This window comes from Aythya ferina (genome assembly GCF_964211825.1).
Source record: "Aythya ferina genome assembly, chromosome: 11".
Taxonomy (NCBI): Eukaryota; Metazoa; Chordata; class Aves; order Anseriformes; family Anatidae; genus Aythya; species Aythya ferina.
This window is the reverse complement of record NC_140307.1, coordinates 1,279,055-1,298,107: the sequence shown is the minus strand read 5'-3', so window position 1 is coordinate 1,298,107 and position 19,053 is coordinate 1,279,055. Positions and strand designations below refer to the sequence as shown.

The following is a 19,053-nucleotide window of genomic DNA, read 5'->3' as shown; positions in this document are numbered from 1 at the left end:
TGCGGGGAGGCCTGGCGGCTCGGGACGTGCTTGGGCAACACTCTCAGACACCGGGGCTGACTTTGGGGTGCACTCAGGGCTTGGACACGGGGCTGCAGGCTGTGGCCATGCTGTGTTTATGCGACTTTACAACCCCGCGCCCCTCACAGCCGCACCCGCAGGCCTCGAAGGCCCAGCGGGGGGCGCCCGCGCTGTAGGCCGCGGCCCTGGGAGCCCGTTACCATGGCAACGCCCGGCCCCTCCCACCCCGTGACGCAACGACGCTACGCGGCGCCGCGCGCTGATTGGCTGCATTTGAATCCGAACGGGCGCGCGGCCGGAGGCAGCGCCCAGAGCGGCTCCGGGGAGGCCCCGGCCTCGACCCCCGTCCCCCGCCCCCCCCCTCACACCGCGACCCCCGGCCCGGCCTCGGCCTTGTCCCGGCCCCGTCCCCCCCCGTCCTCCCCCGGCGCCATGAAGGCGGCGTAAGTCGGCCCCTGACCCCTCAGCCCCTCGTCCCGGCCCGGTTCGGTGTGGTTCGGGCCCCCCCCCGGGCCTCCCCTGACGCCTCGCTCCTTCTCCCAGTAGGGCCAAGACGCCGCGGAGGCCGGCGCTGAAGAAGCCGCCAGCCCCCGGGCCCAAGGATCCCGTGGGGGTGAGTTGGGGGGGGCGTGGGTGAGAGGGGAGGGCGGGGGGAGGCTGCTCGGAGCGGGGCTGGGTGCCCTGAAACCCCCCCAGGCATCCCCCGGTTCCCCCCCACATCCCCCCCTTGGCCCCAGTTCCCCCCCCTCACACCCTCCCGTGCCCCTTCTCCTGGTTCCCGGTCCGTCCATCCCCCGATCTCCATCCCCTCCCTGTTCCCAATCCCTCTCTGAGTGCCCCGCCGGTCCCTTTTCCCCCCCCCTCTCCCCCCCTTTTTCTGACCCGTCTCCCCCCCAGGTGTACTGCAGGGTGAGGCCGCTCAGCCGCCAGGACCAGGAGTGCTGCATCGAGGTGATCAGCGAGACCACGGTGCAGATCCACCCGCCCGATGGGTACAGGGTATTCCGCAACGGGGAGTACCGGGAGGTAAGGGCCTGGGGCTGCCGGGGGTGGGCAGCAGCCCCTTCCCCCCTGCTGGGGTTCCCCTCGGGCTCGTGGGGTCCACCACAGCCTGCGGGGCAGTGACCATATGGTTGGTGTGCTCTGGGAGCCAGTTTCTGAATTCAGAGTGATGAGGGGACACCAGGAACAAAAGTCACACCAGGAGAGACTTAAACTGGACATTAGGAAAAAATTCTTTACCATGAGGGTGATTGAACTGTGCAACAGGCTTCCCGAAGAGGTGGTTGATGCCCCCGTACCTGCCAGTGCTCAAGAGATGTTTGGACAATGCCCTCAGTAATGTGCTCTAACTTCTGGTTAGTCCTGAAGCGGTCATGGGTCAGGCAGTTGGATCTAATCTTTGCAGGTCCCTTTCAGCTGAACTATTCAACTCTAAAGTAGTGAAATAGCACAAAGTGGGAAGTAGGAAGCGGGTCACTTATTCCAAGTTTGTGCTGGTACTTGACCAATATCATGTTTCCTAGGAAAGAAGGGCTTAGGCTGCATGTACAGAATGAGGAGCTGAAGTGCTGTAGTGATGAACGCCATTTGGTTGTGAAACAGTAAATTACAGGTTCCTAGCATGGGGATGTAGCTCTCAATGAGGCTGTCTTTGGTTTTCTGTGGATAAAATGCAGTGAATGCTAGCTGGGATGCAGGATACTTTGTTTCTGATTTCAGTATGGAAGAACCTTGAAGTTTATAAAGTTTTCTTCAAAGTCCTAAATAAAATCGGCAAAGATTTAAAAGTTTTGTAAACAAACCTTTACACAAAAACTCTTAGTTCAACTATTTATTTGAATTAGTGTTTTGATGAAAAGTGGCCAGATTGATCAAAATGTATTGAAAACCCATCCTGGACCTGACTGGAAACTGAGGCTAGGCTGGAAAAAGACATGAACTTAAAAGAAGATGATTAAAACCTGGAACAATCTGGATTTGGGCATTGTGGGTGTTGCTTTGCCCAGTGCCTGCATAGATGATGATTTCAGCTCAAACAGGAACTTGAAACTGAAAACTGTTGGCATGGGAGGTCAGGCTGTGTGATCATCCCAGTTATTGGGGACGTAAGGTCTGTAAAAACACGACGGTTGCTGTTCTTTGTTTTGCAAATCTTATTCCTAGACTAGTTGTAGTGGAGCAGCTGCGTGTGTTCAAACACTGGTGTGATCCTAAAGTAGATTTTGTCATTCTATTAAGCTGATGGAAAGCTGCTCTAAAGAGTAAAGCATTTTGAAGCAATGGCTTCTGGACAGGGAAACAGAGGGTTTAGGGCACTGTATTTTCTTTGCTTCAGACGCAGTATTCGTTTAAAGAAGTGTTTGGCACCCTCGTTGTTCAGAAGGATGTTTTTGATGTGGTGGCTAAACCTCTGGTGGAAGATCTCATTCGTGGGAAAAACGGTAAGGAATTACTTGTTCTCTACCACTTTGGTGTGTCTGCCTTTCCCTTTTTTGTTATTGCTGTCATTTTGCATGTTTTCAGGTTTCTTAGCTTGTCTAGGTAAAAATCTAGATGCCTTGTTTGCAATGGAACAGTTGTGGTTCAGCTCCCCTGTACAACTGCCCTGGGAGCTGTTCTTGTTTTTCAGTGCTTGTAAACTTATTTACCTGTGTTATGGAGTGTGTGTTATGTGCATCAAGGAGTAATCTTGTACACTGTTAACAGAAGAAGCATTTGTTCTGCAGAAAGGGATGATTTATTCACTTAAAGACTGACCACAGAAACAAATCAATCTGTCCCGGTTACAGTTTGATGTCTCAGTGTTGGTCCTTGAGGTATCTGGCTAACATCAATCTCCTCAGTAATATCCAAAATAAATCAGGTCTCTGCACGTGGGGCTTAGTGGCTTCCTTCCATTCTCACTTCCAAATACAGGAGAAGTACTGTGACTTGTAGTTGAAGTGTGTCTCGATGAGTTGGTATTGACTAGGAATGGCTGTTGGTGGGCTGGGATATCTGCTGTTAGCTGCTCCAAAGGAGTCATTGTTTTTTCCCAAGTGTATTTTACCCAAGACAGACGGAGTGTGAATATAATCCAGCTTTTCTGAGACTGAGCGTGACTGCAAGACTCTTCTGCCTCTCCTAGGTCTCCTCTTTACCTATGGGGTGACAGGCAGTGGGAAAACACACACCATGACAGGGTCTCCTGGTGATGGAGGACTTCTCCCCCGGTGTTTGGATATGATCTTCAACAGCATAGGACCGTTCCAGGCCAAGAGATTTGTGAGTAGTTTTGCATTTGAAAAAGATTAAAATGTTGAACTCCTGTCTTAAAAAAACAAACCATGAGATTTGAAGAGGCAGGCCTGGTATCTAGAACAGACATTCCAAGAAGGTCTGTGGTCTGGTTGTCCTTGTAATTGTCATGTATTCTTTAATTACTTGGTTTCCTGTGGCTTTTGTGTCTTGTGACTAGATTTCATTCCTTGTCTAAAATAATTGAGGAGGTGCTGTTAAATTTTTCTTGTGGTAAAGCATCTCTGATTTTTTTGCTACCTAAATATATTTGAAACAATACTTGAAGTGTTTTCCTTTTGTAGTATTCTAGCTTGTAAACTTCTATGAAAACTTTGTATTTTGGAAACAACTGTTAGGTGTACGTGGAATTAGCCAGCACTTCAGGTGTTAGTGAGGGGGTGTGGTATTTGCTGGTTGCCAGACAGCCTGATCAAATAGCTTGTCTTCTGCTGGCCAACACTTCATGTTCTCTAGTGTTTATCATTGCATTGTCTGAACGTGTTCCCTCTTCAGGTTTTTAAGCTTGATGACAAGAATGGTGTGGATGTTCAGTGCGAAGTAGATGCTCTATTAGAGCGACAGAAAAGAGATGCCATGCCTGTTCCAAAGACTCCATCTGGCAAGTGAGTAACTATTGTAATGTGCAGAACAAATTACTTCATGTAAATGTTATTTTGGAGTTGTGATTTTAAATTACCTTGGTGTCTTTATCCTTCCCTTGAAAAAAGGGAAGTATATTAATGAAAACTTTGTATATTCTTTTCATGTGGTTTGAGCAATTGCATAATTAAGTATTTAAATTCTCAGACTTAGAATCAGGCAGCATAAGGCTATTTTTTGTACACATTTTCTTGTAAGTAAAATGCTGTGATTTGACACAGTAGTGATACCATGAGCTTAACCTTAAGGGTGTTTTGCAAAAAAAAGTGATATTGCTGAATGGTGGGTGATCCAAATGCTAACTATCCAGGAATTTTGCAAGGCAAAATTCTTACTGCAACCAAGAACAGCACTGCTGGATGGAAATTTATGTTTTAACTTTTTTAATCTGATGGGACTCCAAACTAATGTGTTGCATTTAGTTTCTAGTGTGAGCTTTTCTGTACTTGGCTCGTGCCACCTGTCAGTAGACTTGCTTTTTGACTGTAGTCACTGTTTGACATGACATCTGTCTGTGGATGCTCCTTGTAATCACTTGTATGTTATCAGCAGGCGCCAAATAGATCCAGAATTTGCTGATATGATAAACGTGCAAGATCACTGCAAAGTGGATGAAGTTGATGAAGATAATGTCTACAGTGTTTTTGTTTCTTACATTGAGATCTACAACAACTACATATATGACCTCCTGGAGGAAGCTCCCTTCGAGCAGATAAAACCAAAGTCAGTAGGAATAATGATATTTGTAAGCTTTGTGATTATTTTGTGAGAGCTATGTTGTCTTTGTGGCTGTTGTCTTGTCAAGTTGGCTCAATTCATTCATGTGAATTGCTTCAAAAAAAATCACATGGAAAAAGGTGATGAGTAAGGAGTCCAGACAACAGCATTTAAGCGTGCCAAGTACTGGTGGTTGTTCTGTTGATGCTAAGACTTAGTGCTCCCTTTCTTAGTATAATGGAAGGCAAGTAAATATTTGTTAGGCAGCGTTGTATCCTGCTGAGGTTCTAAGTCTGTTTGTACTATTCCTAGCTGGTGAGTGCAGCTTGAAGAGTAAGCCATTCCATGGCTGACATTTTTCTCTGGATAACTCTATTGGGCAGAAGTTGCTATTGTTGCTTTACAGTTGATGTAAGCTTGTGTATCTCTTCGCTCAATGCCAGTCATTTCTGTAGAAACAGAAATGAATAGTCTCATAAGCAAATTTCTGTTTTTTTGGGGGGGAAGGTGTGTACTTGGCTGCTGCCTAAAATCAGTGAGTCTTGTGACTTTTGGGAAAAGAGTTTGCAAGTCAAACTTAGTTGAACGTATTTTTTAATTCTAAATCCATTAAAGAAAACATGCATATCTACAGTACATGTGTTAATTAAAGAGTTGGCTGATCTATAAGGACCAACTAGAGCAAAACAAGCTATTGCACCAAAACACCGAGAGCAGTCTCCGGGGTACTGCTTTGAAATGAGTTTGAATGTCTGAATGCTTTTTAAAGAAGAATTAAAATTGGGTTTAGTGTCTTGCTTTTGTCCAGAAATCAGCCTAGGAAAAATTTTGCATTATTTCCACTTATGGAAGCTGCAGTGCATTAAATATGAAATGATTTCAGGCAAGCTGAATGACTTAATATTTTTTAACCCTGTTTTTTTGGTAGGTGGAACAGTTGCAACACTCCTGTGCGAAATGGTGACTTTATGTATGTGCATAAGCATATTCCCACTATTGAAAAGTGAAATTTACTTTCAGTAGAAGCAGAAAATAGACTGACTCTCTATCTCTTCTTGCTTAACTAGCAAATTTAGACTGCTCTTGAGGCCATCTTGCTTCTGTATGAGCGTATGCATGTAGAAAAACAATAGCTGCCCTTCAAACCAATGATTTCTAGTAAGAATTGCAATTAAACGTGGCTTCTAAATTAAAGCAGTAGCTGAAGTGTAACTAATCCTTGCTGAATGTGTGTCCCTGTACTTGTACTTCCTCTCACATCTGCTGTGTGGATAACTGACGTGTTCAGTCTGAATTTTGTACTTAAAAGAAAACTTGCTTAACATAACGTGCTGCTGTGTATACACCTGCACTCAGTTTTATTGTTCTCTCTCCTTCTTTGCCCTTAAGACCTCCACAATCCAAAATACTTCGTGAGGACCAGAATCACAATATGTATGTCACAGGATGCACAGAAGTAGAGGTGAAATCTACAGAAGAAGCTTTTGAAGTGTTTTGGAGAGGTAAATGATCTTGAAAAGTAACTGAGCATATTTAGTACAGACATGTAGTCTTCTACGCTGCCACACTGAAAACAGAACTGGCTTTGCTATGTGGGAAGTCTGTTAAATGAAGGAGACTTCTGGAGGGAATGTTTTTTTCTTTTTAACAGGTCAAAAGAAGAGGCGTATTGCAAACACTCAGCTGAATCGAGAATCTAGCCGATCTCACAGTGTGTTTATTATAAAGTTGGCTCAGGCACCCCTGGATGCAGATGGAGATAACGTGCTGCAGGTGAATTCTGGGGCAGGCTATTAAAGAAGAGCTGTGTGTGTGTATGTATGTATATGTAAGTTAGAAAATGAGAATCTTGTAATATGGCCTACTGAAACAGTTACCTTGTCTCAGAAATATGCATCTTGATCGTTAGAAGTTTCATTTTGAAGTAAATCAAAACTATGGCATCTCTGAAGTCTTTAACAAAGTTAGTCTCATTCTTTAACAAAGAATGTAAGAATCAAAGACTTAGAGGCTTTGAGTGAATGCACTTGTTACAATCTATCTGGTGGCCTAAGACAGAAAGGATTCGATAAAACTTATTCACACAAAGTGGTGCATAGTTGGATTGTGAGGTGTGTATGTTTTCTTCCAGTGCACTTTAAAGTGCAGGGAGTAGAACGCTAACAATTTGCCTTATGTTTTGTCTGTAACAGGAGAAAGAACAGATCACTTTAAGCCAGCTGTCCTTAGTTGATCTCGCTGGAAGTGAAAGGACTAATAGAACAAAAGCTGAAGGGAACAGGTTGCGAGAAGCAGGTATGTGCCATGTTTAGAAAACCTGATAGTTTATATGCTAGGATAGGTTTACTAGGAGACAACACTAATGTAAAGAAACATTAGGAACAATGAGTATTCTGTTATGATCAGTGATTTGGCTTGACAGTCTTAATCCTCCAGTTTGGAAACTAGAAGCTTCTTCATAGAAGTTATTAAATTCATGAATGCTTCAGATTATTTGGAATGATTATTTAACAAATATGACTTAAGGGTCCAGGTGGTTTATCTTTAAGTAGACTGCCAAATAATTTAAGAATGTGATCCAAATAGCTGCTTACAGAGCTTTTTTTTTTTGTTGTTATTTTAAGGTAATATTAATCAGTCACTAATGACATTAAGAACATGTATTGAAGTTCTACGGGAAAACCAGATGTATGGAACAAATAAGGTATGCAACCCATCATCTAATTATCTTTTGATCTGGCAAAGAGCTGGTGTAACATAACCTTACCAGAGCTTTCTTCTACTTTACTTTCAGATGGTTCCGTACAGAGATTCCAAGCTGACTCACCTCTTCAAGAACTATTTTGATGGTGAAGGAAAAGTGCGTATGATTGTATGCGTTAATCCTAAAGCTGAGGACTACGAAGAAAGCTTGGTAACTTTCTTGCAGTTCTTATCTCATCCTCACCTACTCATGTCTCATGTTCATGACTGAATTACTGCACTTGTTTAGTAGGTGGCAGGAATGATAACTTTTGTTGCTTGGACACTTCAGGTAATCAGGTATAATACTCTAGGGCAAATGTGTCCTCTAAATCTTACTTGTCCTCTTAAAGTACAACTACGACTTGTGTGTAATGTAGGTAGGAAGTTTCTCTTATTTATAGCTGTCTAAATAGTCATATTTAGGTGTTTTATCCCCACTATGACAGTACTTTTTGGAAGTTAAGATACGTGCACAGTCAGGTTTGTGATTCCTTGGAGGCTGAAGTAGGGAAGATCTTACTGGTAAGATTTTTAGACATTCAGCTTTAGATTCCCAGCCAGGTATCTTGCCAAATAGTTGAGATTATAGCTTGTTAATGTCTTTGCTAGAACTTTTATTGATCTAAAATATCACTTTCAAATTTAATTTGGACTGCTGTAGTTTAATTGCTGAGTTTGCTTCTGTTCTTTTGCAGCAAGTCATGCGTTTTGCCGAAATGACCCAGGAAGTGGAAGTGGCAAGGCCTGTTGATAGACCTCTGTGTGGCTTAACACCAGGGCGGCGCTTTAGGAATCAGGCCTTCAAAGAAGAACTTGCACGGAAGTTGGAGATGCGGGGTGGCCCAATCAATGGAGGTAAATACAAGAACACTGGGTGTTTACAGCACTGGCTTGTGCTGTTCTTAGGGGATGAAGATTTCCTTTAAAAAAAAAAAATTATTTGAGCCGTAAAGGCACACAAGGAACTGCATCAAACTGTTGGTTGGGAGCTTTCTCTGTAATAGTTACAACTGAACTGCTCTTTTCATACAGTGGTGCTACTTATGCAGTAGTTGGGCTTCACTACAAATCTCAGAGTAATTCTTTATTGGTGATGAGTTGAATTCATGGTCCCATTACTGCAGCTCTGGAAAAGAAATTGTGCTGAAGATGGAACTTTGATTTTTATTTTTTTGAATGCTCTGGATCTACTTTAGAAATCAAGAGTTGCCTGAAGGTGTTATCAGGGAGTGAATCAAAAATATCACACTTAGTCTTTTCTCAATACTGTCATCTATTCTGAAAAACATGTAGTTTTAGTTATTCTGTCTGCTTTAGAATACTGTGGAATGATCTGTGGCTATGCATTGTCAAATGGAAACTTTCTGCTCTGTAGCTTGCTGACAGACTTCCTTGGCTTTAAATCTTACAGAAACAGAAGAGCAATCTGCTTCTGAGATATTTTTGCAGAGCTTTCCTCCGTTGCCTTCATGTGAGCTATTGGATCCTAATGACGATCAAACACTTCCAAAGCTTATTGAAGTCCTGGAAAAACGCCATAAACTACGACAAATGTTGTCAGATGAATTTGCCAAAAATGGTAAGAATTTTAACATTGATGTGGAGTTGGATTTTTTTGATGCCCTTGTTACTACTACAGCATCTCTTCTCTTGTCTAGATTGAAAGCTTGAAAAGAAAACTTGGAGGTAACAGAGTAGCTGGTAGTGTTAAGTTGGTAGGAGAAGAGAACAACTCCTTTTGATGCTATGGGGATAGGGAGAGAAGGTAAAGTGTGTTGTCTCTCTTGCAGTGCTTGCGTTTAAGACGACGCTGCAAGAATTTGATTCCAGTGTTATATCCAAGGAAAACTATATTCAAGGAAAATTGTCTGAAAAAGAGAAAACAATAGCAGGACAGAAAATGGAGCTAGAACGTCTGGAGAAGAAAATTAAAACTTTGGAATACAAGGTTGGTTTTTATATTGCTCTAAGCTATACAACTCCTAAGCACAACATGCATTTTCTCTCTCTTGTTCGGCAAGCTTCTTGACATCAGAAGTGCTTGTAAGATGGATATTAAAGACAGGGTTAAAAGTACTTTGTGGGAATCTTTTGTAATGAACACTTCTAGCATTCTGGTTTTCCTACTAGAATCCTAGAATCATTTAGTTTGGAAAAGGCACTTAAAAAGGCACTTAAGATCAAGTCCAATCATCAACCTAACACTAGCACGTCCACCACTAAACCATGTCCCTGTGTGCCAAAGGTGAGGCCTTTCCTAATACGTTAAGAAGGGCAACTTTTAAGAAAGTTGTAAAATCTGAAACTTTCTGGAATCTGGATGACTTATCTTATATATTGGTACAACAGCGAATATATTCTAGCACATCTTGACCTGTTGTTCATCCTTTCTTCCTCCAGATTGAAATTTTAGAGAAAACTGCTACAATTTATGAAGAAGACAAGCGTAATCTTCAGCAAGAACTGGAAAGCAAGAGCCAGAAACTGCAACGTCAGGCTTCTGACAAGCGTAGGTTGGAAGCACGACTGCAAGGCATGGTGGCAGAAACGACCATGAAATGGGAGAAGGAGTGTGTAAGTACACTGCCATAAATACTAGAGCTAACGGAGCCATGCTGAGGGGAGCTGGGGAGCTTGTTCTTGTGAGGGCTTTGAGTGTGTTTTTTCTTTCGTAATAGCGTTAAGATTGAAGATGAGTTTGTCTTCTTAATTACTGACTTGAACAGACATTTTCATCTTAACTTTTATAAATGTGGTATGATAGGATAAATTCCTCAAGGGCTTGTGATACAGCTAGAGTAGCTCTCCTGAGTACTTCCATTTTGCTTCAATATCTAAAACTTGTTCTTCTGGGTTTGTGGCTCTCTGGGGAGTGATTCTTTCATTCTGTCAATTGTAAGTAGAAGCCTAATATTGGACTTCTCCTCCTTATCCTCATGTAAACTCTCGCTCAGATATGCCCTTGATGAGCAACAAGCAAAGGAATTCCAAAGGATTACCTTAAACTACTGTGGTCCTGTTTTCTGCTTCAGGACCACTGATGGAGCTATAGTTAGACAATGCTTCAATTTGCCACTAATTTAGGAAGCAAAATGCTACTGGTTTATAACATGGTTTATAAGCATGGTACTGGTTTATAATCTGAGATAATCTGAGAAGTCTGTCTGTTTAGCTTGATTATTTTTTGTAGCTTGTATCTAAGTGGGGGAAGAACTTTGTTTCCTGTTCAAAATTTCAGCACTACTTGTGCTTTTGTATAACGTGCTTCATGCTTTTCCTCTCTCCCCTCTAGGAGCGTCGTGTAGCAGCAAAGCAGCTGGAAATGCAGAACAAACTTTGGGTCAAAGATGAGAAACTGAAGCAACTGAAGGCCATTGTTACTGAACCAAAGAATGAAAAGCCAGAGAGGCCTTCACGAGAGAGAGACAGAGAGAAGCCTATTCAGAGATCCGTGTCTCCTTCACCAGTACCTGTAAGTTACCTTTAAAGTCCTCCTTCATATGGGGACAAACACTTATAAGAATGAACTAAAATGCAGACTGCTTTTCTTTAGTGGCTAGAAAATAGTTTCCAAGCACAGAATTTGGATGACTAAGCTTCCTTTGAATTCTTCCTTCTCCTCTTGTATTTATCAGTGTGCTTTATTTGTGCTCCTGTCTCCTGATGCTCCTGGAACTGGAAAAACACACGATTCTTAATGGTGTCACTGTGACACAGGAGCTCCCCAAACCCCTAAGCTCAAACAGCTGAACTGAATACTGACAATATGCAGAGTGACACTGTTTGATTGCCTTACAAGTTGACAGTTCTGTATGTTCATTAACTTCTTTCCCATTCTCTCTAGCCTTCTAGTAATTTAATCACTCAAGTCCCTAGCAGCCAGCGGCTCGTGAGCAACCCCCAGGTGCACAGACGTTCTAATTCTTGTAGCAGCATTTCTGTGGCTTCCTGTGTTATGGAATGGGAGCAGAAAACCCCTTCGCACAAGCATACCGGTGGCACTTCTAATGCAAGGAGTAGACAACAAGAACCAGAACAAAGTAGAGACTATAACACCTCAGACAGAAGGCGAGGGATGTGCTGGACTGGAGTCATTGAGGTTCCCAGACATAGAGATGAGCTAGAAATAGAAGAGGATCAATGCTGCAGGGTTAGTGCTGATCCCGTCAAAAGCTAAATGTAGAAACGTAGCATTGCTTAGTCTGGCTCAAAAGTTCATCACAACTGCTCTCTTACATTGAGCACACTGAAACAGGGAAAAAAATCAAAAATTTCTTATAGCACAGTACTATTTCCTTGTCTTACTATTATTCTATTTAAATTCTTAATTTGGCATTTAAATTTTTTAAAAGCAGTGAGTCTGTTTCCTGTTAGTGTGTAGATAGCTCTTGGAAGGAACTCTGAACTAGCTAGACCTTTTTCCTAGCTATGAGTGTCTTTGTTTTAATTCGTCTGTCTCCTCAAATCTGTCTTGCAGCATGCAGTTTACCATAGTCTGGGCAGCTTAAATGGTGGTCTTATGAGCCATATATGCAAATGTCTACTGGAAATAGAGCTTGGGCAAATGTCTCACTTTCACTGTTAAATTCAGCTCTCTTAGAATAGTTCTCCTAAATTTTCCTGTCTGCGTTAAAACTGTGGGGCTTTGCTTACAGCTGGGAGATGATTTTTTCATTAAATTGTTGTGTGCAAATATTTGTATTGGTGCTGTCTCTATCACATCATAGCTCTGTCGCAGTGGCTCAGGTAAATCCAAGAGAATTGTACAACACCCTGCCCCCTCCAATCAGCCTTCTTGAGAGAGCTTCTCAAGGGGGAAGAACTTATGGTAAACTCTTTTTTTTGTCAATGTTTTCAAAGTTTACTTGCCAGCCCTTTGAAATGTGGGATGTGTGTTTAAGCAGATGCTATTCCAATTAACTAATAAATGAATCAGCAGCAGAGTAAGGGCTGTATGTGGTCTCTCCCACTGTAATGTGTGACTGGTAGCAGTGTCCTCTCTTTACAACATAACTTCTAAGGCACCCTGGCAGAATTATTTCCCCAACGTGCCAACCAAAATAAGTACTTGCCTGCTAAAAGGGGGAGGAGGGGATCTTGAGGGTTTTCTCCAATTTTAATTTAAACTTTTTCTGAAAGCCATGTGTCTCTGTGTACATTTAATTTTTAAGAGCTGCTTTATATTTGTAAAGGGCAAGGCCCATCTCAAGTCTATTGCTAAAAGAAATCCCAATTGCTTCTCATAACCTGAAAATACAGTAGATGGGATTTGCTTTCATAGCTTTGGGTTATCTAACCTCACTCTGACTTAGAGGTCTGTAAAAATTAGTATATAAATGAGAGTCTGCAGTACTTCTCAAATGCCCGCTCAAAGGTCTTGAAGAGACCCAATTTTTTAAACAAGTTTCCTGAATTTTCTGGTTTTCCTGAGCAACTGAAAATGTTCATGACCATGAAATTAAAAACGTACGAACTTCAATCACTTCTCATGGATTTCCAACAGCTGAGCTTAGAAGCAGTAACACTAGCACAGGGGACACTTCCTTTTTCTCTGCTCTGTAAGTATTATGAGACCTAGCATCCTGTAGAGATGTTGGAAATCCATACTCAGCCTGCTTCCTTTGCTACCTCATGAAAACTCCTTGATCTATGAATGAATCTGGGGAAACATTTCCAAATTTCTTTTTTCAGGTTGGTTAATATGTTTATAGTAATCAGAGTTAATCTGGAAATTTAGAAGTGCTACCAAAGATGAAGATGTTCTCTCTGTGGAAACTTCACTATGTAGGGAATGCAACTGATTGGATAACACCTAAAATTTACAAGAAATAGGAATCGGCACAGAAATCACATTTAAGAATCCTTTAAGAGGCTCTCTGTAATGCTGCCTTTCAGGATGGATTCTGAAAGCAGTTCGGGAGCGAAGCTTTGAACTTCAGATAAATGCATCTTAACCAGACCTGTGAAATTCGCTCTGCTAATGATATCCTTTGAGATGTTTCTTGTGTGCTGATCTCTTCTGATTCTCTTCCACTCTGATCAGAATGCACCTCCGGTTCGTCTCAGGCACAGACGGTCGCGCTCAGCTGGGGAGAGATGGGTAGATCATAAACCACCTTCTAATCTGCCCACTGACACAGTCATGCAGCCACATGTCCCTCATGCCATCACAGTAGCGGCTGCAAGCGAAAAGGCACTAGCTAAGTGTGACAAGTACATGCTGACGCACCAGGAGCTAGCCTCTGATGGGGAGATTGAAACCAAACTAATTAAGGTAACGCAAACACCTTCGTAGTGAACTTGTGATAACCCTGTCAAATGCCGGATCTGGCAATGTATTTGTGCTGCAGGCTTGCAGAAGGGTATGATGCTTAACTCACTGTGCTCAGAAATTGGATTTGGAAGTTTGGTGCAGTTGGATTCAAGGGAGCTTTGAGAGTCTGGAAATGCTCTTCTCGAACTTTGTTGTTACTTTATGCCTACCATTAGAAGCTTGTTTCTCAGTCACCATTTTTCCTGGAAGTAATTAAGTGGTGTATTGTGTGTCCATGTCGTTCCCTCCCCCCAGTAAAATGCAATAATCCGTTTATAGTGGAAATTTCTTAGACTTGTGGCTGCAGCTGATCTTGTGGAGTCAGTCTTGTTGGAGCAATGTTATTTGATTTCCATTAGTGGAATAAGTAAGCTTGCTGCAGTGATGGATGCTCAAATGCTCCGGAATGTAATTCCTAATAATCAAACTACCAAGCAAATTAGTGAGATCACCTAGGCTTTGAACACTAACAAGGGTTGTGTCCCAAAATGCTGACTGTGCTTACCTAAGGCAAACTGAGAGCTCTTTGTAATTCATAACAAGAAGCTTTTGGTTCATTTTTCCTTTGGTTATGGGCCTTCCAATACTGCTTTGTTTTTATTTTGAGTTTTATTTAAAAAAAAGCCCTCACTCCTGTACAGTAACCTTGTAGGTCTGAGCAGTCTCACAAAGGTAATGAGCCTGTGTGTGCTGTTGAATGGAAGCATTGAAACTGAGCCTGTGACATGATTTCTGCATATCTTATAGCAATAACTAAATGTTGAACAGACAAATCTCTCATAGTGACTGTTCTCTGTGTATCTTGCATGATCATCAGGATAGATGATGTTCATTGTGCCTAATCCTACATATAATGGGGGAGAATGTATTTGTGCATGTATGCTTACTGGCTGCTAACCTGAAAGGAAATTATAGCTGTAAGCACTTAATTTTTTGTGTGGGAAGTGGCACCCTAGCTGATGTAATGACTTAGTAGCTGTAACTTATTAAATGATTTTGGCTTCCAGGGTGATGTCTTCAAAACCAGGGGTGGTGGACAGGCTGTGCAGTTCACAGAAATAGAGACACTGAAGCAGGAATCTCCAACAGGGTGAGTTCTTAACTTTAGGCTCTGACACTACTTCAGTAGTGCACGACTAACTGATTCTTGTCCGAATGATTAAATAGCAAAATGTGTCTAACCTGAAATCATATAAATGTAACCTGGAGGAGCTTTCAGGTACTGGAGCCGCTGGTAAGGCTGATCTGTTGCTGAGAGAAACGTATCTCATTGGAAAGTATGAAATGTATTCTCTTGTGTTTGAGAATCTATCAAAATATGTAACTCTCCAGTAACATTTTTTCCCCTCCTTACTCATCCTTCAGTCGAAAGCGGAGATCGTCGCCTTCTAATCCTGATCCAGCAGAGGATGCTGCAGACTCTGAATGGACGGATGTGGAAACCAGAGTAAGCTATAAAGGAAGGGGGGAAGGATGGAATGTGTCATGTTTGATCTGGATGAGGATTTTTTAATGTTGATAGCTAGGTTGGGGTTAGCAAGAGAACTAACTGCCTCTGTGTCTTCTCAGTGTTCTGTCGCAGTGGAGATGAGGGCAGGGTCTGCCCTTGGACCTGGGTATCAGCATCATGCTCAGCCCAAGTAAGTGTCTCTCCTCTGTAGTTTGGGTATTGTCTACTTTCCTGGCAACATCTGAAGTGAGACAGCACTTCTTTCCCCTTGATATTGCTGCCCTTCCTGCTTTGGGTTTGGGATGTGCTTTAATGCTTTAAGGTGAACAGGCTTGTTCAGTTCTTGGAAACCCTGACTGTGTGAATCTGTAGGGGACTGTCACCCAGAAGACATGTTCTTGCATGGTCTCTATAGTCATTGCAGTGAGCAGAATGTCAGGGTTTGATCTTGTCCTTCTGCAGCAAATCAGAGTGGACTAATGGGATTGTAAAAAGCTGGGGACTGCAGCATGCCTGACAGGCCAAAATTGGTACAGAGTTGGCGATGGCAGTGGCAAAATTCTAAGCTGTATCCTGCTCTGATCCCTCTAGCCTGTATCAGATGCTGCTGTAGTAAAAAGTACTCACTTTTGCACCTTCAGATAAATTGTAATTGAAGGTTACAAATACCTTAGCATCCATTTTGAAGGAATGGAGGGAACTGAGGCAGTCATGGGATATACCCAACAGTACATTTGAAAGTAGCTAATATTTCGGCTGCTAGCTGCTGTGCAACTGCCAAGGCATCTGCTAAGGAAGCACGGGCTTTAGTCATGCTAGAAGAAATTTTCCTCTTTGAATGTGTAGATAACGCTGAATATTTCAGGGCTCTCTTATCATTCCTTAACGTGGTGGGGTCAGGGTGCCAAACACGCAGCAAGTGTACCAAATTGGAAGCCCCATCTCTGGTAAAAGTTGAAACGATCTTGCAGTTTGTAAAGCTGGTGCCCACAGTTTGAGCCCCACATCTAATAAAATCTTCCACTTATAAAAGAAATGCTTCAGATATGATAGCTTTGCTAAACTAGGTGTTGCAGAACAGAATTCAATATCCAGACTTGGCCTCTTGCAGATAGGTGCTGGCAGTGCTGTGGAAGCCACCTATTCAACTCAGGGGAAGAAAATGTGCAGTTTTGCAAGACATGTTTACAGGCAGGAGAGAGGGCTGGAGAGGCAAAGAGGTATTTGTGAGGCTGAAATGAACCAAACTGATTGCATTTGGAAACAAAATGGTAAAAATTAGTAAGATGCTTACTCACTTTGCTGTGTATTGTTTATATATAGAGTTTGGAACTAGAGTAGAAAGGTATTTTGGGGAGTATCCTGAAATGGGTAGTCTCTGAGCTAAGGTCATGAATGTGTCTGTCACCATGTTAGTTGAACTCTATTCAACTTCTCACTGGAAGCTGGACCTGTTCAGGTTGGCTGCTACTACTTGCAGCCTGGCTACAGCTTTGTAAAATGGTAGTAGCTCATTTAGTTTGCCTGCATATTGAATTGAAGCTTGTATTTATTTAAACTTATTACACTGAAATAAAGCTTTGTTTTAAGCTCATGGCTATTCTGGGGGGGGGGAACCAACTGCTTCTTGATAAGTAAGTTGTTTGCTTGTAGCATTTGTTAGCACAGGAAGTATGTGATATGTGTACATTCAACTGGAAAACTGCTGCCGTGGAAAATCTGAAAGTAACTTGACTTTATTTTCTTCTAGGCGAAGAAAGCCATGAACGTAATGTACTGCTGCGTTGGAATCCTGTTGATTTTTATCAGACTGATGCTATCTGCTGCCAGTGATAAACTAGCTGGTTTGTTATCGCTGCAGGCTTCTATTTTTATAATGGCCTGTGCTAGGCAGTAGCTGGATGGGAAATACTGTCTGCAATCCCAAAGAAGCATACGAGTGGGTGCATATATTTTCAGTAGACGGGGGTGGGGGGGAAGGGCTTCTGCCATTAACGTGCTGTGGACTTCTGAAGAACACCTTCTGTCTTGTATGTATGATGCTTTTGTTATTAAGATGTATCTTTATAGGCTAATGACACAAGGCTTTTGCCTTGGGTATTTTTTCAGCTTTTATATAATACACTTCTTTTCTGGTCACTACCCCTTCCTTGTCAGGTCCTCTGTTTTGAAGAGGCATAAATGCTGCTATTTATTTAGATGCAGTAATGCACTTTAAGAGTGTTCCTATGCCATTTCGTATTTTATTAGCTAGCAACAGCTTGGTAATATGAATTTCTTCTTGGAAGAATTACCTTTTGATTATTTAATATACAAATCAGCTTGTGAAAACAACTTCAATTTTCCTGCCTTCATAGTAACAGAGCAAGAATACTGAGATGAGTAATGATGTCTTGTCATCATAGCTACTGTATTTTGTAGTGCAAGTAAGTAATTAAATATTTTACATCTGTAGATATGGGGTAAAAGGGTAGTGTGCTCACAGACGGTGAGAACTTTGTATGTGTGGCTCTGCAAGCATGTTAAAATAAATACTTTTATTCAATGGCTTTTACCAACCATGTCCTTGTTACGTAGGAGTACGCTAAGCTACAGAAATGAAGGTAAGCTTTGTGGCATCATGACTCTCTCATGCAAAGACGTGTGAATGAATGCAGCTTTTGGGAAGCTTCTGGAATTTAAGCCAAGGAATCTGCTTGGATCCCAAGATGTGTTTTAGGACAAGCTTACGTTCAATTCTGCAAACTGCTCTTAAGGGCAGTTGGTTGTTCTGAGTTAATGACTGCCTGGTTAAAGATCTCAAAACTTTGAGCTTTATGTTCAGATGGTCTGTGAAATGCTTTATCCTGGAAAGATAAAAAGAAGCCTTTCCAGAGGTCTTTTTGGCACACAGCTGGAGCAGAAAGCTGTACAGCACTGGTAGTGGTTTAGAGCTAACGATGTCCTCTAACATTCAAGTAGCTAAGAGCAGGCTTTCGTACTTGTTCTGAGAAAGAGTTGTTCTGCACTCTGTTGTCTCGAGCAGGCAGTGCTGTTCCATGGCTTCAGAGGGTTTCCACCTTGGTCTGGGAAACAAGAAGTCCTAGCTAGGAGAGCTACAAGCAGAGAACTGCATGCCTGCCACATACAGCTATTAAATATATGTTCAGGGTGCTGGCTGAAATACAGTCCTGCTTTTATTTAATTTGTAACTAGTTAATAGCTATATCTGAAGACATTGCATTCAAGTCATAAAGGAAAACCAGGAAAATGCAGCTTGAAGAAATGTGGGTTTGTTTTAGAGGTTTCTGTCAGTTTAACAGGCAAATCCCACGTTGCATCAGTGAGGGAGCAGCGGGGAGCTCTGCAGCTGTAATGGTTAGCTGGTGCCACTAGGTGGTAGGAAATAACCACTGTGAGGTGCTGCTGTCTGAATCCTGTGCCCTGCAGGGAGGGAGGTTTTTGCCTGGGCTGTGTGGCAACAAATTCCTCCTTTTGGCTTTTGGCACTGGTGAGTTTTTGGGATGCTGCTAACCTGTGCACTGGGGCGGGCGGCCTCGCTGCCACCCATCTCCTGCCTTATCCACTGCAACCCAGTGGGAGGGTGGGAAGGGCAGCCAACAGCAGTAACAATGAAAGAAACTTAAATAAGGCCCATGCTCCTATTTCTGGTGTTTAAATTAACTCCTTTGCAAGCACTAAAATAATTAATCTACTATTAATGATGAGCAAGCTGTCAAAGATGTTATCTCTCTGATGTAGATTGAATCGTTCTGTCACCAGCATAAATGATTGAAGTGTTACTGGGGAAACCCGAGAGGGAGACGTGAGAAATGAATATTCAGAACTTTGTAAAAGACAATATTTAGCTGCGGTATGTGGCTTC

The 19,053-nt window shown here is 42.3% G+C and overlaps 1 protein-coding gene across 10 annotated transcripts; it reads left to right on the top strand.

Annotated features, from left to right (window-relative positions):
- Positions 1 to 388: 388 nt before the first annotated feature.
- KIF23 (kinesin family member 23) lies at positions 389 to 17,746 on the top strand (the record flags this gene model as incomplete). 10 transcript variants are annotated; one of them, XM_084532591.1, is made up of 24 exons in its annotated part: positions 389 to 464; positions 565 to 634; positions 919 to 1,047; positions 2,360 to 2,465; positions 3,152 to 3,288; positions 3,817 to 3,926; positions 4,513 to 4,686; positions 5,609 to 5,650; positions 6,070 to 6,182; positions 6,332 to 6,453; positions 6,873 to 6,975; positions 7,305 to 7,384; positions 7,475 to 7,594; positions 8,121 to 8,280; positions 8,837 to 9,004; positions 9,216 to 9,373; positions 9,826 to 9,999; positions 10,718 to 10,897; positions 11,270 to 11,575; positions 13,469 to 13,699; positions 14,746 to 14,828; positions 15,104 to 15,185; positions 15,308 to 15,378; positions 16,939 to 17,746. In XM_084532591.1, the coding sequence occupies exons 1-24, from the start codon at positions 454 to 456 to the stop codon at positions 16,952 to 16,954; spliced, it is 2,946 nt and encodes a 981-aa protein (XP_084388717.1). In that variant the 5' UTR covers positions 389 to 453. The 10 variants fall into 10 exon arrangements, with proteins under 10 accessions (XP_084388717.1, XP_084388708.1, XP_084388711.1 ...); XM_084532582.1 differs by having other exon boundaries at positions 391 to 464; positions 4,516 to 4,686; XM_084532584.1 differs by having other exon boundaries at positions 439 to 464; positions 568 to 634.
- Between the last annotated feature and the right edge of the window lie 1,307 nt (positions 17,747 to 19,053).